Genomic DNA, 18153 nt, shown 5'->3' with positions numbered 1-18153 from the left:
GAGAGAGAGAGAGAGGTGAGGGAAGAGAGGAGAGAGAGAGTGAGGGAGAAGAGAGAGAGAGAGGGAAGAGAAGAGATGAGGGAGAAGAGAGAGAGGTGAGGGAGAAGAGGGAGAGTGAGGGAGAAGAGAGGTGAGGGAGAGAGAAGAGAGAGAGAGAGAGAGAGAGAGAGAGAGAGAGGAGAGGGAGAGAGGAGAGGAGAAGAGAGAGAGAGGTGAGGGAGAAGAGAGAGAGAGGAAGAAGAGAGAGAGGTGAGGGAGAAGAGAGAGAGAGAGGTGAGGGAGAAGAGAGAGAGAGAGAGGTGAGGGAGAAGAGAGAGAGAGAGGTGAGGGAGAAGAGAGAGAGAGAGTGAGGGAGAAGAGAGAGAGAGTGAGGGAGAAGAGAGAGAGGTGAGGGAGAAGAGAGAGAGGTGAGGGAGAAGAGAGAGAGAGAGAGAGAGAGAGAGAGAGAGAGAGAGAGAGAAGAGAGGTGAGGGAGAAGAGAAGAGAGAGAGGAAGAGAAGATAGAAGAGAGGAGAGAGAGAGGTGACTAGCTGCTGGCTGACATTATCTCTATGGAAACGTGAGGCGGAGGTGTGTCAGGGGTCCGTTACCATGGCTTCATCTGACAACACCCGCTGTGTGGGTTACATCAGAAAATGCCTGTCTTCTGATTGGTTTAAAACCTAGTAGGAATGACAGACACGCCTCTCATCAGCATCAAGCTCCTTTCTCAACCCCGCCTCCAGTTCACAACAGAAGAGGCTTGATTCACCAGAAATACTCAATGACAAATATCTATCGAGGAACATATTCACTCATCAACCAGACCCCCAGACTACCATCAACACACCCCAGGTTAACAAGCAGCACACAGAGGTATGGGGGAAAGGAGGAGGAGGAGGAGGAAAAGGATGGTCCTCCTTGAGTCTTTCTTGGCGGTCAGGAATGTCGGTGTGCCTTTTTCATATAGTTTTTTTTTTAATAGTGTTATTTTTTCGTATATTTTTCAGAGACTGTTCTGTTCAGTTTGTTGGTTGTTATGGTAACCGGTCAGAGAAGCGAGTGTGTCCCAGACCTCTTCTTAGAGCCAAAATGGAGTCTGCGGGGCAGCCAGTTTCACCTCCCCCCACCACCACCACCACCACCACCACCAATGGGATTCCTGCCAGTCTGCTGGGCTAGCAGGGCGGGGTGAGCAGAGTAGCTGGTGTGAGAACCGTCTAGATGTGGGTCTGAGAGACAGAGCCATGAGCCATGGCGCCATGAGCCACACACTACCAGTTGGTTTCTGCTGTAGGATGAGTCTGGGGCTAGGGGCCGCTGGGGTGTAGCTGAAACTGTGAACTCTGGGATCTGGATGCTAGCTGAGGCTAGCTGTCGTAGCCTAGCTGACTGAGGCTAGCTGTGTGGGCTGAGGCTGGGTGACTGTGGCCCCTGGGACCTGGATGCTAGGGACCCTTCGTGTGTAACTAAAACTATGGCCCCTGGGCTGAGGCATAGGCTGGAGTTCAGGGGCCAGTCTGTGGCCCCCGTCATCTGTTAGCAGGATAGTAGTTGGGGTCCAGGTAGTTAGATCCAGGGGTCTGAGCCAGACAGTAGTCCCTGTCTAGGAAGGTCTCATGGTGATGGACAGGCTCCAGATGGTGGTCTGGCGTGTGGCTCTCAGTCTTGTACAGGCTGGGGGAGGGGACAAACGAGGGTTAATAAATAACCGTTGAAACTGTTTAAAGTAGAAAAACGACATGCACAACAAGGCTGCTAATGTGTAGGTTCATAAACGGCCATTAGAAAATGTGTAGAAAGGTAGACTTGTTCTTAAAGGCCCAATGCAGTCAAAAACGTGTTTTTCCTGTATTTTAAATATATTTTTACACTATGAGGATGAAATAATACTGTGAAATTGTGAAAATTACGATCATTACCTTTTAGTGTTAGAGCTGTTTGATAATCATCTATTAGAGCTGTTTGATAATCATCTATTAGAGCTGTTTGATAATCTATTAGAGCTGTTTGATAATCATCTATTAGAGCTGTTTGATAATCATCTATTAGAGCTGTTTGATAATCATCTATTAGAGCTGTTTGATAATCATCTATTAGAGCTGTTTGATAATCATCTATTAGAGCTGTTTGATAATCATCTATTAGAGCTGTTTGATAATCATCTATTAGAGCTGTTTGATAATCATCTATTAGAGCTGTTTGATAATCATCTATTAGAGCTGTTTGATAATCATCTATTAGAGCTGTTTGATAATCATCTATTAGAGCTGTTTGATAATCATCTATTAGAGCTGTTTGTAAATCACTCCCGAGTGAACAGACCTCAGTCAACACATAGTCCTGTTTGGTTTCTACTGAACCTCAGTCAACACATAGTCCCTGTTTGGTTCCTACTGAACAGACCTCAGTCAACACATAGTCCTGTTTGGTTCCTACTGAACAGACCTCAGTCAAAACATAGTCCCTGTTTGGTTCCTACTGAACAGACCTCAGTCAACACATAGTCCTGTTTGGCTGTGTTTAAAAATAGTTTTAACCCATTTCTAGCGTGATGAACAGAGCCCCAGCCAGGCAGGACTCACCAGTCGGAGCAGTTGGAACAGAAGTCCACAGCGTTGTCTGAGGGACAGTCTTGACAATGCCACCGCACGCCCTGGATAGGCTCTACACCACACACGTCACACTGCAGAGAGAGACACAGGAGTGTATGGTTAACATGCCATTATAAACCAGGAAGAATGGGTCCTGGATGCTGATTGGCTGAAACAACATTTCAGCCTTGTGTATATCAGACAATATACCACAGGTGTGACGTAAGAATACTAGTTTCCTGTTCAATTTCTGTTGGTAACCAGTTTATAACAGCAATAAGGCACCTGGGTGGGTGTGGTATATGGCCAATATACCACGGCTAAGGGCTGTTCATAGGTACGACGCAACGCTGAGCATTCAGAGCTCGAACCACACCATTTATAAACGGCCATTATAATCTGGGTAGGTCTGAGCCCTGAATGCTGATTGGCTGACAGCCGTGGTATGTCAGACCGTATACCGCGGGTATTACAAAACTTTATTTTTATTTTTATTTAAACATTTGTTAATATTACCTTGGTAACCAGTTTATAATAGCAATGAGGCACCTCTGGGGTTTGTGGTATGTGGTCAATATAACACGGTTAAGGGCTGACTCCAAGAACTCTGCAAACTCAGGACTTACTGTTATATAGGGACAGTCAGCTACCTACCACCCCCTTATTGTTATAGAGGGACAGTCAGCTACCTACCACCCCTTATTGTTATAGAGGGACAGTCAGCTACCTACCACCCCCTTATTGTTATAGAGGGACAGTCAGCTACCTACCACCCCTTATTGTTATAGAGGGACAGTCAGCTACCTACCACCCCTTATTGTTATAGAGGGACAGTCAGCTACCTACCACCCCTTATTGTTATAGAGGGACAGTCAGCTACCTACCACCCCCTTATTGTTATAGAGGGACAGTCAGCTACCTACCACCCCTTATTGTTATAGAGGGACAGTCAGCTACCTACCACCCCTTATTGTTATAGAGGGACAGTCAGCTACCTACCACCCCTTATTGTTATAGAGGACAGTCAGCTACCTACCACCCCTTATTGTTATAGAGGGACAGTCAGCTACCTACCACCCCTTATTGTTATAGAGGGACAGTCAGCTACCTACCACCCCTTATTGTTATAGAGGGACAGTCAGCTACCTACCACCCCTTATTGTTATAGAGGGACAGTCAGCTACCTACCACCCCTTATTGTTATAGAGGGACAGTCAGCTACCTACCACCCCTTATTGTTATAGAGGGACAGTCAGCTACCTACCACCCCTTATTGTTATAGAGGACAGTCAGCTACCTACCACCCCTTATTGTTATAGAGGGACAGTCAGCTACCTACCACCCCTTATTGTTATAGAGGGACAGTCAGCTACCTACCACCCCCTTACTGTTATATAGGGACAGTCAGCTACCTACCACCCCTTATTGTTATAGAGGGACAGTCAGCTACCTACCACCCCCTTATTGTTATAGAGGGACAGTCAGCTACCTACCACCCCTTATTGTTATAGAGGGACAGTCAGCTACCTACCACCCCTTATTGTTATAGAGGGACAGTCAGCTACCTACCACCCCTTATTGTTATAGAGGGACAGTCAGCTACCTACCACCCCTTATTGTTATAGAGGGACAGTCAGCTACCTACCACCCCTTATTGTTATAGAGGGACAGTCAGCTACCTACCACCCCCTTATTGTTATAGAGGGACAGTCAGCTACCTACCACCCCTTATTGTTATAGAGGACAGTCAGCTACCTACCACCCCTTATTGTTATAGAGGGACAGTCAGCTACCTACCACCCCCTTATTGTTATAGAGGGACAGTCAGCTACCTACCACCCCTTATTGTTATAGAGGGACAGTCAGCTACCTACCACCCCTTATTGTTATAGAGGGACAGTCAGCTACCTACCACCCCTTATTGTTATAGAGGGACAGTCAGCTACCTACCACCCCTTATTGTTATAGAGGGACAGTCAGCTACCTACCACCCCTTATTGTTATAGAGGGACAGTCAGCTACCTACCACCCCTTATTGTTATAGAGGGACAGTCAGCTACCTACCACCCCTTATTGTTATAGAGGGACAGTCAGCTACCTACCACCCCTTATTGTTATAGAGGGACAGTCAGCTACCTACCACCCCTTATTGTTATAGAGGACAGTCAGCTACCTACCACCCCTTATTGTTATAGAGGGACAGTCAGCTACCTACCACCCCTTATTGTTATAGAGGACAGTCAGCTACCTACCACCCCTTATTGTTATAGAGGGACAGTCAGCTACCTACCACCCCCTTATTGTTATAGAGGGACAGTCAGCTACCTACCACCCCTTATTGTTATAGAGGGACAGTCAGCTACCTACCACCCCTTATTGTTATAGAGGGACAGTCAGCTACCTACCACCCCTTATTGTTATAGAGGGACAGTCAGCTACCTACCACCCCCTTACTGTTATATAGGGACAGTCAGCTACCTACCACCCCCTTACTGTTATAGAGGGACAGTCAGCTACCTACCACCCCCTTACTGTTATAGAGGGACAGTCAGCTACCTACCACCCCCTTACTGTTATAGAGGACAGTCAGCTACCTACCACCCCTTACTGTTATAGAGGGACAGTCAGCTACCTACCACCCCCTTACTGTTATAGAGGGACAGTCAGCTACCTACCACCCCCTTACTGTTATAGAGGGACAGTCAGCTACCTACCACCCCCTTACTGTTATAGAGGGACAGTCAGCTACCTACCACCCCCTTACTGTTATAGAGGGACAGTCAGCTACCTACCACCCCTTACTGTTATAGAGGGACAGTCAGCTACCTACCACCCCTTACTGTTATAGAGGGACAGTCAGCTACCTACCACCCCCTTACTGTTATAGAGGGACAGTCAGCTACCTACCACCCCCTTACTGTTATAGAGGGACAGTCAGCTACCTACCACCCCCTTACTGTTATATAGGGACAGTCAGCTACCTACCACCCCTTATTGTTATAGAGGGACAGTCAGCTACCTACCACCCCCTTACTGTTATAGAGGGACAGTCAGCTACCTACCACCCCTTACTGTTATATAGGGACAGTCAGCTACCTACCACCCCTTATTGTTATAGAGGGACAGTCAGCTACCTACCACCCCTTACTGTTATATAGGGACAGTCAGCTACCTACCACCCCTTATTGTTATAGAGGGACAGTCAGCTACCTACCACCCCTTATTGTTATAGAGGGACAGTCAGCTACCTACCACCCCCTTATTGTTATAGAGGGACAGTCAGCTACCTACCACCCCCTTACTGTTATATAGGGACAGTCAGCTACCTACCCACCACACCCCCTTACTGTTATAGAGGGACAGTCAGCTACCTACCCACCACACCCCCTTACTGTTATATAGGGACAGTCAGCTACCTACCCACCACACCCCCTTACTGTTATAGAGGGACAGTCAGCTACCTACCCACCACACCCCCTTACTGTTATAGAGGGACAGTAGAGACAGTCAGCTAACTACCACCCCCTTACTGTTATATAGGGACAGTCAGCTACCTACCCACCACACCCCTTACTGTTATATAGGGACAGTCAGCTACCTACCCACCACACCCCTTACTGTTATATAGGGACAGTCAGCTACCTACCCACCACACCCCCTTACTGTTATATAGGGACAGTCAGCTACCTACCCACCACACCCCCTTACTGTTATAGAGGGACAGTAGAGACAGTCAGCTACCTACCCACCACACCCCCTTACTGTTATAGAGGGACAGTAGAGACAGTCAGCTACCTACCCACCACACCCCTTACTGTTATAGAGGGACAGTAGAGACAGTCAGCTACCTACCACCCCTTACTGTTATAGAGGGACAGTAGAGACAGTCAGCTACCTACCACCCCCTTATTGTTATAGAGGGACAGTCAGCTACCTACCCACCACACCCCCTTACTGTTATATAGGGACAGTCAGCTACCTACCCACCACACCCCTTACTGTTATAGAGGGACAGTCAGCTACCTACCACCCCTTATTGTTATAGAGGGACAGTCAGCTACCTACCACCCCCTTATTGTTATAGAGGGACAGTCAGCTACCTACCCACCACACCCCCTTACTGTTATATAGGGACAGTCAGCTACCTACCCACCACACCCCCTTACTGTTATAGAGGGACAGTCAGCTACCTACCACCCCCTTATTGTTATAGAGGGACAGTCAGCTACCTACCACCCCCTTATTGTTATAGAGGACAGTCAGCTACCTACCACCCCCTTATTGTTATAGAGGGACAGTCAGCTACCTACCACCCCCTTATTGTTATAGAGGGACAGTCAGCTACCTACCACCCCCTTATTGTTATAGAGGGACAGTCAGCTACCTACCACCCCCTTATTGTTATATAGGGACAGTCAGCTACCTACCACCCCTTATTGTTATAGAGGGACAGTCAGCTACCTACCACCCCCTTTATTGTTATAGAGGGACAGTCAGCTACCTACCACCCCTTATTGTTATATAGGGACAGTCAGCTACCTACCACCCCCTTATTGTTATAGAGGGACAGTCAGCTACCTACCACCCCCTTATTGTTATAGAGGGACAGTCAGCTACCTACCACCCCCTTATTGTTATAGAGGGACAGTCAGCTACCTACCACCCCTTATTGTTATAGAGGGACAGTCAGCTACCTACCACCCCCTTATTGTTATAGAGGGACAGTCAGCTACCTACCACCCCCTTATTGTTATAGAGGGACAGTCAGCTACCTACCACCCCTTATTGTTATAGAGGGACAGTCAGCTACCTACCACCCCTTATTGTTATAGAGGGACAGTCAGCTACCTACCACCCCCTTATTGTTATAGAGGGACAGTCAGCTACCTACCACCCCTTATTGTTAGAGGGACAGTCAGCTACCTACCACCCCCTTATTGTTATAGAGGGACAGTCAGCTACCTACCACCCCTTACTGTTATAGAGGGACAGTCAGCTACCTACCACCCCCTTATTGTTATAGAGGGACAGTCAGCTACCTACCACCCCCTTACTGTTATAGAGGGACAGTCAGCTACCTACCACCCCCTTACTGTTATAGAGGGACAGTCAGCTACCTACCACCCCAGTCAGCTACCTACCACCCCCTTATTGTTATAGAGGGACAGTCAGCTACCTACCACCCCTTATTGTTATAGAGGGACAGTCAGCTACCTACCACCCCTTATTGTTATAGAGGGACAGTCAGCTACCTACCACCCCCTTATTGTTAGAGGGACAGTCAGCTACCTACCACCCCTTACTGTTATAGAGGGACAGTCAGCTACCTACCACCCCTTATTGTTATAGAGGGACAGTCAGCTACCTACCACCCCCTTACTGTTATAGAGAGGACAGTCAGCTACCTACCACCCCTTACTGTTATAGAGGGACAGTCAGCTACCTACCACCCCCTTATTGTTATAGAGGGACAGTCAGCTACCTACCACCCCCTTATTGTTATAGAGGGACAGTCAGCTACCTACCACCCCCTTATTGTTATAGAGGGACAGTCAGCTACCTACCACCCCCTTATTGTTATAGAGGGACAGTCAGCTACCTACCACCCCTTATTGTTATAGAGGGACAGTCAGCTACCTACCACCCCCTTACTGTTATAGAGGGACAGTCAGCTACCTACCACCCCCTTATTGTTATAGAGGGACAGTCAGCTACCTACCACCCCCTTATTGTTATAGAGGGACAGTCAGCTACCTACCACCCCTTTATTGTTATAGAGGGACAGTCAGCTACCTACCACCCCCTTACTGTTATAGAGGGACAGTCAGCTACCTACCACCCCTTATTGTTATAGAGGGACAGTCAGCTACCTACCACCCCCTTATTGTTATAGAGGGACAGTCAGCTACCTACCACCCCCTTATTGTTATAGAGGGACAGTCAGCTACCTACCACCCCTTATTGTTATAGAGGGACAGTCAGCTACCTACCACCCCTTATTGTTATAGAGGGACAGTCAGCTACCTACCACCCCCTTATTGTTATAGAGGGACAGTCAGCTACCTACCACCCCCTTACTGTTATAGAGGGACAGTCAGCTACCTACCACCCCCTTATTGTTATAGAGGGACAGTCAGCTACCTACCACCCCTTACTGTTATAGAGGGACAGTCAGCTACCTACCACACCCCCTTATTGTTATAGAGGGACAGTCAGCTACCTACCACACCCCCTTACTGTTATAGAGGGACAGTAGAGACAGTCAGCTACCTACCTGCCACACCCCCTTATTGTTATAGAGGGACAGTCAGCTACCTACCACACCTCCTTATTGTTATATAGGGACAGTCAGCTACCCACCACACCCCCATACTGTTATAGAGGGACAGTCAGCTACCCACCACACCCCTTATTGTTATAGAGGGACAGTCAGCTACCCACCACCCCTTACTGTTATAGAGGGACAGTAGAGACAGTCAGCTACCTACCACCCCTTACTGTTATAGAGGGACAGTAGAGACAGTCAGCTACCTACCCACCACCCCCTTACTGTTATAGAGGGACAGTAGAGACAGTCAGCTACCTACCACCCCCTTACTGTTATAGAGGGACAGTCAGCTACCTACCACACCCCCTTATTGTTATAGAGGGACAGTCAGCTACCTACCACACCCCCTTACTGTTATAGAGGGACAGTAGAGACAGTCAGCTACCTACCTGCCACACCCCCTTATTGTTATATAGGGACAGTCAGCTACCTACCTGCCACACCCCCTTACTGTTATAGAGGGACAATCAGCTACCTACCACACTCCCTTATTGTTATAGAGGGACAGTCAGCTACCTACCACACCTCCTTATTGTTATATAGGGACAGTCAGTTACCTACCACACTCCCTTATTGTTATATAGGGACAGTAAGCTACCTACCACACCCCCTTATTGTTATATAGGGACAGTAGAGACAGTCAGCTACCTACCACACTCCCTTATTGTTATAGAGGGACAGTCAGCTACCTACCACACCTCCTTATTGTTATATAGGGACAGTCAGCTACCCACCACACCCCCATACTGTTATAGAGGGACAGTCAGCTACCTACCACACCCCCTTACTGTTATAGAGGGACAGTCAGCTACCTACCACACCCCCATACTGTTATAGAGGGACAGTCAGCTACCTACCACACCCCCTTACTGTTATAGAGGGACAGTAGAGACAGTCAGCTACCTACCTGCCACACCCCCTTACTGTTATAGAGGGACAGTCAGCTACCTACCCACCACACCCCCTTACTGTTATAGAGGGACAGTAGAGACAGTCCGCTACCTACCTGCCACACCCCCTTATTGTTATAGAGGGACAGTAGAGACAGTCAGCTACCTACCCACCACCCCCTTACTGTTATAGAGGGACAGTAGAGACAGTCAGCTACCTACCTGCCACACCCCCTTATTGTTATAGAGGGACAGTAGAGACAGTCAGCTACCTACCCACCACCCCCTTACTGTTATAGAGGGACAGTCAGCTATCTACCCACCACCCCCTTACTGTTATAGAGGGACAGTAGAGACAGTCAGCTACCTACCTACCACACCCCCTTATTGTTATAGAGGGACAGTAGAGACAGTCAGCTACCTACCACACCCCCTTATTGTTATAGAGGGACAGTCAGCTACCTACCCACCACACCCCTTACTGTTATAGAGGGACAGTCAGCTACCTACCACACCCCTTACTGTTATAGAGGGACAGTCAGCTACCTACCACACCCCCTTACTGTTATAGAGGGACAGTAGAGACAGTCAGCTACCTACCTACCACCACCCCCTTATTGTTATAGAGGGACAGTAGAGACAGTCAGCTACCTACCTACCACACCCCCTTATTGTTATAGAGGGACAGTAGAGACAGTCAGCTACCTACCACACCCCCTTATTGTTATAGAGGGACAGTCAGCTACCTACCCACCACACCCCCTTACTGTTATAGAGGGACAGTCAGCTACCTACCACACCCCCTTACTGTTATAGAGGGACAGTCAGCTACCTACCACACCCCCTTACTGTTATAGAGGGACAGTAGAGACAGTCAGCTACCTACCTACCACCACCCCCTTATTGTTATAGAGGGACAGTAGAGACAGTCAGCTACCTACCTACCACACCCCCTCCCTTATAGAGGGACAGTAGAGACAGTCAGCTACCTACCACCCCCTTACTGTTATAGAGGGACAGTAGAGACAGTCAGCTACCTACCACACCCCCTTACTGTTATAGAGGGACAGTCACCTACCTACCACCCCCTTACTGTTATAGAGGGACAGTAGAGACAGTCAGCTACCTACCACCCCCTTACTGTTATAGAGGGACAGTAGAGACAGTCAGCTACCTACCACACCCCCTTACTGTTATATAGGGACAGTAAGCTACCTACCACACCCCCTTATTGTTATATAGGGACAGTAGAGACAGTCAGCTACCTACCACACTCCCTTATTGTTATAGAGGGACAGTCAGCTACCTACCACACCTCCTTATTGTTATATAGGGACAGTCAGTTACCTACCACACTCCCTTATTGTTATATAGGGACAGTAAGCTACCTACCACACCCCCTTATTGTTATATAGGGACAGTAGAGACAGTCAGCTACCTACCACACTCCCTTATTGTTATAGAGGACAGTCAGCTACCTACCACACCTCCTTATTGTTATATAGGGACAGTCAGCTACCCACCACACCCCCATACTGTTATAGAGGGACAGTCAGCTACCTACCACACCCCCTTACTGTTATAGAGGGACAGTCAGCTACCTACCACACCCCCATACTGTTATAGAGGGACAGTCAGCTACCTACCACACCCCCTTACTGTTATAGAGGGACAGTAGAGACAGTCAGCTACCTACCTGCCACACCCCCTTACTGTTATAGAGGGACAGTCAGCTACCTACCCACCACACCCCCTTACTGTTATAGAGGGACAGTAGAGACAGTCCGCTACCTACCTGCCACACCCCTTATTGTTATAGAGGGACAGTAGAGACAGTCAGCTACCTACCCACCACCCCTTACTGTTATAGAGGGACAGTAGAGACAGTCAGCTACCTACCTGCCACACCCCTTATTGTTATAGAGGGACAGTAGAGACAGTCAGCTACCTACCCACCACCCCTTACTGTTATAGAGGGACAGTCAGCTATCTACCCACCACCCCCTTACTGTTATAGAGGGACAGTAGAGACAGTCAGCTACCTACCTACCACACCCCTTATTGTTATAGAGGGACAGTAGAGACAGTCAGCTACCTACCACACCCCCTTATTGTTATAGAGGGACAGTCAGCTACCTACCCACCACACCCCCTTACTGTTATAGAGGGACAGTCAGCTACCTACCACACCCCCTTACTGTTATAGAGGGACAGTCAGCTACCTACCACACCCCCTTACTGTTATAGAGGGACAGTAGAGACAGTCAGCTACCTACCTACCACCACCCCCTTATTGTTATAGAGGGACAGTAGAGACAGTCAGCTACCTACCTACCACACCCCCTCCCTTATAGAGGGACAGTAGAGACAGTCAGCTACCTACCACCCACTTACTGTTATAGAGGGACAGTAGAGACAGTCAGCTACCTACCACACCCCCTTACTGTTTTAGAGGGACAGTCACCTACCTACCACCCCCTTACTGTTAATGAGGGACAGTAGAGACAGTCAGCTACCTACCACCCCCTTACTGTTATAGAGGGACAGTAGAGACAGTCAGCTACCTACCCACCACACCCCCTTACTGTTATAGAGGGACAGTCAGCTACCTACCTACCACACTCCCTTATTGTTATAGAGGGACAGTAGAGACAGTCAGCTACCTACCTACCACACCCTTATTGTTATTACATTTACATTTAAGTCATTTAGCAGACGCTCTTATCCAGAGCGACTTACAAATTGGTGCATTCACCTTATGACATCCAGTGGAACAGTCACTTTACAATAGTGCATCTAAATCTATTAAGGGGGGGTGAGAAGGATTACTTTATCCTATCCTAGGTATTCCTTAAAGAGGTGGGGTTTCAGGTGTCTCCGGAAGGTGGTGATTGACTCCGCTGTCCTGGCGTCGTGAGGGAGTTTGTTCCACCATTGGGGGGCCAGAGCAGCGAACAGTTTTGACTGGGCTGAGCGGGAACTGTACTTCCTTAGTGGTAGGGAGGCGAGCAGGCCAGAGGTGGATGAACGCAGTGCCCTTGTTTGGGTGTAGGGCCTGATCAGAGCCTGGAGGTACTGAGGTGCCGTTCCCCTCACAGCTCCGTAGGCAAGCACCATGCTTGGGACAGTAGAGACAGTCAGCTACCTACCTACCACCCCCTTATTGTTATATAGAGACAGTCAGCTACCTACCTACCACACCCTCTTACTGTTATAGAGGGACAGTCAGCTACAGGTGATGTGAGGCTTGGCATGGTGATGTGAGGCTTGGCATTGTGCATGGTGATGTGAGGCTTGGCATTGTGCATGGTGATGTGAGGCTTGGCATTGTGCATGGTGATGTGAGGCTTGGCATTGTGCATGGTGATGTGAGGCTTGGCATTGTGCATGGTGATGTGAGGCTTGGCATGGTGATGTGAGGCTTGGCATTGTGCATGGTGATGTGAGGCTTGGCATTGTGCATGGTGATGTGAGGCTTGGCATTGTGCATGGTGATGTGAGGCTTGGCATTGTGCATGGTGATGTGAGGCTTGGCATTGTGCATGGTGATGTGAGGCTTGGCATTGTGCATGGTGATGTGAGGCTTGGCATTGTGCATTGTGATGTGGGGCTTGGCATTGTGATGTGGGGCTTGGCATTGTGCATGGTGATGTGAGGCTTGGCATCGTGCATGGTAATGTGAGGCTTGGCATTGTGCATGGTGATGTGAGGCTTGGCATTGTGCATGGTGATGTGAGGCTTGGCATTGTGCATGGTGATGTGAGGCTTGGCATTGTGCATGGTGATGTGAGGCTTGGCATTGTGCATGGTGATGTGAGGCTTGGCATTGTGCATGGTGATGTGAGGCTTGGCATTGTGCATGGTGATGTGAGGCTTGGCATTGTGCATGGTGATGTGAGGCTTGGCATTGTGCATGGTGATGTGAGGCTTGGCATTGTGCATGGTGATGTGAGGCTTGGCATTGTGCATGGTGATGTGAGGCTTGGCATTGTGCATGGTGATGTGAGGCTTGGCATTGTGCATGGTGATGTGAGGCTTGGCATTGTGCATGGTGATGTGAGGCTTGGCATTGTGCATGGTGATGTGAGGCTTGGCATTGTGCATGGTGATGTGAGGCTTGGCATTGTGCATGGTGATGTGAGGCTTGGCATTGTGCATGGTGATGTGAGGCTTGGCATTGTGCATGGTGATGTGAGGCTTGGCATTGTGCATGGTGATGTGAGGCTTGGCATTGTGCATGGTGATGTGGGGCTTGGCATTGTGCATGGTGATGTGGGGCTTGTGTGCAGCTGCCCGGCCATGGAAACCCATTTCATGAAGCTCCTGAATAACAGTGACCTCTTGGCTACATAGCTGACGCACACTGGACTGTCCATTAATCACGGTACTCCACTCTGCTTGTTTGTTTTATCTGTCGGCCTAGTTGCATAGTCAACGCCATTTTACCTGCTGTTTGTTGTGCTAGCTGATTAGCCTCGCCCACTGTTTTTAGCTAGCTTTCTCAATTCAACACCTGTGACTACTGTATGCCTCGCTGTATGTCTCTCTCAAATGTCAATATGCCTTGTATACTGTTGTTCAGGTTAGTTATCATTGTTTTAGTTCACAATGGAGCCCCTAGATCCACTCTGCATACCCCTGTTACCTCCTTTGTCCCACCTCCCACACATGCGGTGACCTCACCCATTACAACCAGCATGTCCAGAGATGCAACCTCTCTCATCATCACCCAGTGCCTGGGCTTACCTCCGCTGTACCCGCACCCCACCATACCCCTGTCTGCGCATTATGCCCCGAATATATTCTACCATGCCCAGAAACCTGCTCCTCTTATCCTCTGCCCCCAACGCTCTAGGCGACCAGTTTTGATAGCCTTTAGCCGTACCCTCATACTACTCCTTCTCTGTTCCGCGGGTGATGTGGAGGTAAACCCAGGCCCCGCATGTCCCGAGGTACCCTCATTTGTTGACTTCTGTGATCGAAAAGTCTTGGTTTTATGCATGTCAACATCAGAAGCCTCCTCCCTAAGTTTGTTTTACTGACTGCTTTAGCACACTCTGCTAACCCTGATGTCCTTGCCGTGTCTGAATCCTGGCTCAGGAAGGCCACCAAAAATTCATAGATTTCCATACCCAACTATAACATCTTCCGTCAAGATAGAACTGCCAAAGGGGGCGGAGTCGCAGTCTACTGCAGAGATAGCCTGCAAAGTAATGTCATACTTTCCAGGTCCATACCCAAACAGTTTGAACTACTAATTTTGAAAATTACTCTCTCCAGAAATAAGTCTCTCACTGTTGCCGCCTGCTACCGACCACCCTCAGCTCCCAGCTGTTCCCTGGACACCATTTGTGAATTGATCGCCCCCCATCTAGCTTCAGAGTTCGTTCTGTTAGGTGACCTAAACTGGGATATGCTTAACACCCCGGCAGTCCTACAATCTAAGCTAGATGCCCTCAATCTCACTCAAATCATCAAGGAACCCACCAGGTACAACCCTAACTCTGTAAACAAGGGCACCCTCATAGACGTCATCCTGACCAACTGGCCCTCCAAATATACCTCCGCTGTCTTCAACCAGGATCTCAGCGATCACTGCCTCATCGCCTGTATCCGCCACGGAGCCGCAGTCAAACGACCACCCCTCATCACTGTCAAACGCTCCCTAAAACACTTCTGTGAGCAGGCCTTTCTAATCGACCTGGCCCGGGTATCCTGGAAGGACATTGACCTCATCCCGTCAGTTGAGGATGCATGGTCATTCTTTAAAAGTAACTTCCTCACCATTTTAGATAAGCATGCTCCGTTCAAAAAATGCAGAACCAAGAACAGATACAGCCCTTGGTTCACTCCAGACCTGACTGCCCTCGACCAGCACAAAAACATCCTGTGGCGGACTGCAATAGCATCGAATAGTCCCCGTGATATGCAACTGTTCAGGGAAGTCAGGAACCAATACACGCAGTCAGTCAGGAAAGCTAAGGCCAGCTTCTTCAGGCAGAAGTTTGCATCCTGTAGCTCCAACTCCAAAAAGTTCTGGGACACTGTGAAGTCCATGGAGAACAAGAGCACCTCCTCCCAGCTGCCCACTGCACTGAGGCTAGGAAACACGGTCTCCACCGATAAATCCATGATTATCGAAAACTTCAATAAGCACTTCTCAACGGCTGGCCATGCCTTCCGCCTGGCTACTCCAACCTCGGCCAACAGCTCCGCCCCCCCGTAGCTCCTCACCCAAGCCTCTCCAGGTTCTCCTTTACCCAAATCCAGATAGCAGATGTTCTGAAAGAGCTGCAAAACCTGGACCCGTACAAATCAGCTGGGCTTGACAATCTGGACCCGCTATTTCTGAAACTATCTGCCGCCATTGTCGCAACCCCTATTACCAGCCTGTTCAACCTCTCTTTCATATCGTCTGAGATCCCCAAGGATTGGAAAGCTGCCGCAGTCATCCCCCTCTTCAAAGGGGGTGACACCCTGGACCCAAACTGTTATAGACCTATATCCATCCTGCCCTGCCTATCTAAGGTCTTCGAAAGCCAAGTCAACAAACAGGTCACTGACCATCTCGAATCCAACCGTACCTTCTCCGCTGTGCAATCTGGTTTCCGTGCCGGTCACGGGTGCACCTCAGCCACACTCAAGGTACTAAACGATATCATAACCGCCATCGATAAAAGACAGTACTGTGCAGCCGTCTTCATCGACCTCGCCAAGGCTTTCGACTCTGTCAATCACCATATTCTTATCGGCAGACTCAACAGCCTCGGTTTTTCGGATGACTGCCTTGCCTGGTTCACCAATTACTTTGCAGACAGAGTTCAGTGTGTCAAATCGGAGGGCATGCTGTCCGGTCCTCTGGCAGTCTCTATGGGGGTGCCACAGGGTTCAATTCTCGGGCCGACTCTTTTCTCTGTGTATATCAATGATGTTGCTCTTGCTGCGGGCGATTCCCTGATCCACCTCTACGCAGACGACACCATTCTATATACTTTCGGCCCGTCATTGGACACTGTGCTATCTAACCTCCAAACGAGCTTCAATGCCATACAGCACTCCTTCCGTGGCCTCCAACTGCTCTTAAACGCGAGTAAAACCAAATGCATGCTTTTCAACCGATCGCTGCCTGCACCCGCATGCCCGACTAGCATCACCACCCTGGATGGTTCCGACCTTGAATATGTGGACATCTATAAGTACCTAGGTGTCTGGCTAGACTGCAAACTCTCCTTCCAGACCCACATCAAACATCTCCAATCGAAAATCAAATCAAGAGTCGGCTTTCTATTCCGCAACAAAGCCTCCTTCACTCACGCTGCCAAGCTTACCCTAGTAAAACTGACTATCCTACCGATCCTCGACTTCGGCGATGTCATCTACAAAATGGCTTCCAACACTCTACTCAGCAAACTGGATGCAGTCTATCACAGTGCCATCCGTTTTGTCACTAAAGCACCTTATACCACCCACCACTGCGAATTGTATGCTCTAGTCGGCTGGCCCTCACTACATATTCGTCGCCAGACCCACTGGCTCCAGGTCATCTACAAGTCCATGCTAGGTAAAGCTCCGCCTTATCTCAGTTCACTGGTCACGATGGCAACACCCATCCGTAGCACGCGCTCCAGCAGGTGTATCTCACTGATCATCCCTAAAGCCAACACATCATTTGGCCGCCTTTCGTTCCAGTACTCTGCTGCCTGTGACTGGAACGAATTGCAAAAATCGCTGAAGTTGGAGACTTTTATCTCCCTCACCAACTTCAAACATCAGCTATCCGAGCAGCTAACCGATCGCTGCAGCTGTACATAGTCTATTGGTAAATAGCCCACCCATTTTCACCTACCTCATTCCCATACTGTTTTTTATACTGTTTTTATTTATTTATTTTTCTGCTCTTTTGCACACCAATATCTCTACCTGTACATGACCATCTGATCATTTATCACTCCAGTGTTAATCTGCAAAACTGTATTATTCGCCTACCTCCTCATGCCTTTTGCACACATTGTATATAGACTGCCCATTTTTTTCTACTGTGTTATTGACTTGTTAATTGTTTATTCCATGTGTAACTCTGTGTTGTCTGTTCACACTGCTATGCTTTATCTTGGCCAGGTCGCAGTTGCAAATGAGAACTTGTTCTCAACTAGCCTACCTGGTTAAATAAAGGTGAAATAAATAAAAATAAATAAAAAACAGTTCTTGTACTGATGACGCTTCCAGAGGCATTTTGGAACTGGGCAGTGATGTAGCCGAGGACAGACACTTAGCGCTGCGCTCTTCAGCACTCAACGGTCCAGTTCTATGAGCTTGTGTGGCCTAACACACGGGTGTGTGTACCGTGTATCCATGGTCATGT

The 18153-nt window shown here is 48.7% G+C and overlaps 1 protein-coding gene across 1 annotated transcript in view; it reads right to left on the bottom strand.

The window, feature by feature from the left end:
- Nucleotides 1-496: 496 nt before the first annotated feature.
- LOC124025812 (ZZ-type zinc finger-containing protein 3-like) overlaps nucleotides 497-18153 on the bottom strand; it is a 29167-nt gene continuing 11510 nt past the window's right edge. Inside the window, exons 9-10 of the mRNA XM_046339135.1 lie at nucleotides 2565-2665; nucleotides 497-1656 (exon numbers count right to left, since the gene is read on the bottom strand). Of these exons, the coding sequence (XP_046195091.1) occupies nucleotides 1512-1656; nucleotides 2565-2665 (246 nt within the window). The 3' untranslated portion in view covers nucleotides 497-1511. The remainder of the gene's footprint in view (nucleotides 1657-2564; nucleotides 2666-18153) is intronic.

Source organism: Oncorhynchus gorbuscha, unplaced genomic scaffold, assembly GCF_021184085.1.
Source record: "Oncorhynchus gorbuscha isolate QuinsamMale2020 ecotype Even-year unplaced genomic scaffold, OgorEven_v1.0 Un_scaffold_2459, whole genome shotgun sequence".
NCBI lineage: Eukaryota > Metazoa > Chordata > Actinopteri > Salmoniformes > Salmonidae > Oncorhynchus > Oncorhynchus gorbuscha.
Note: the sequence above shows the minus strand (reverse complement) of the source record. Positions and strands in the feature narration are given on the sequence as shown.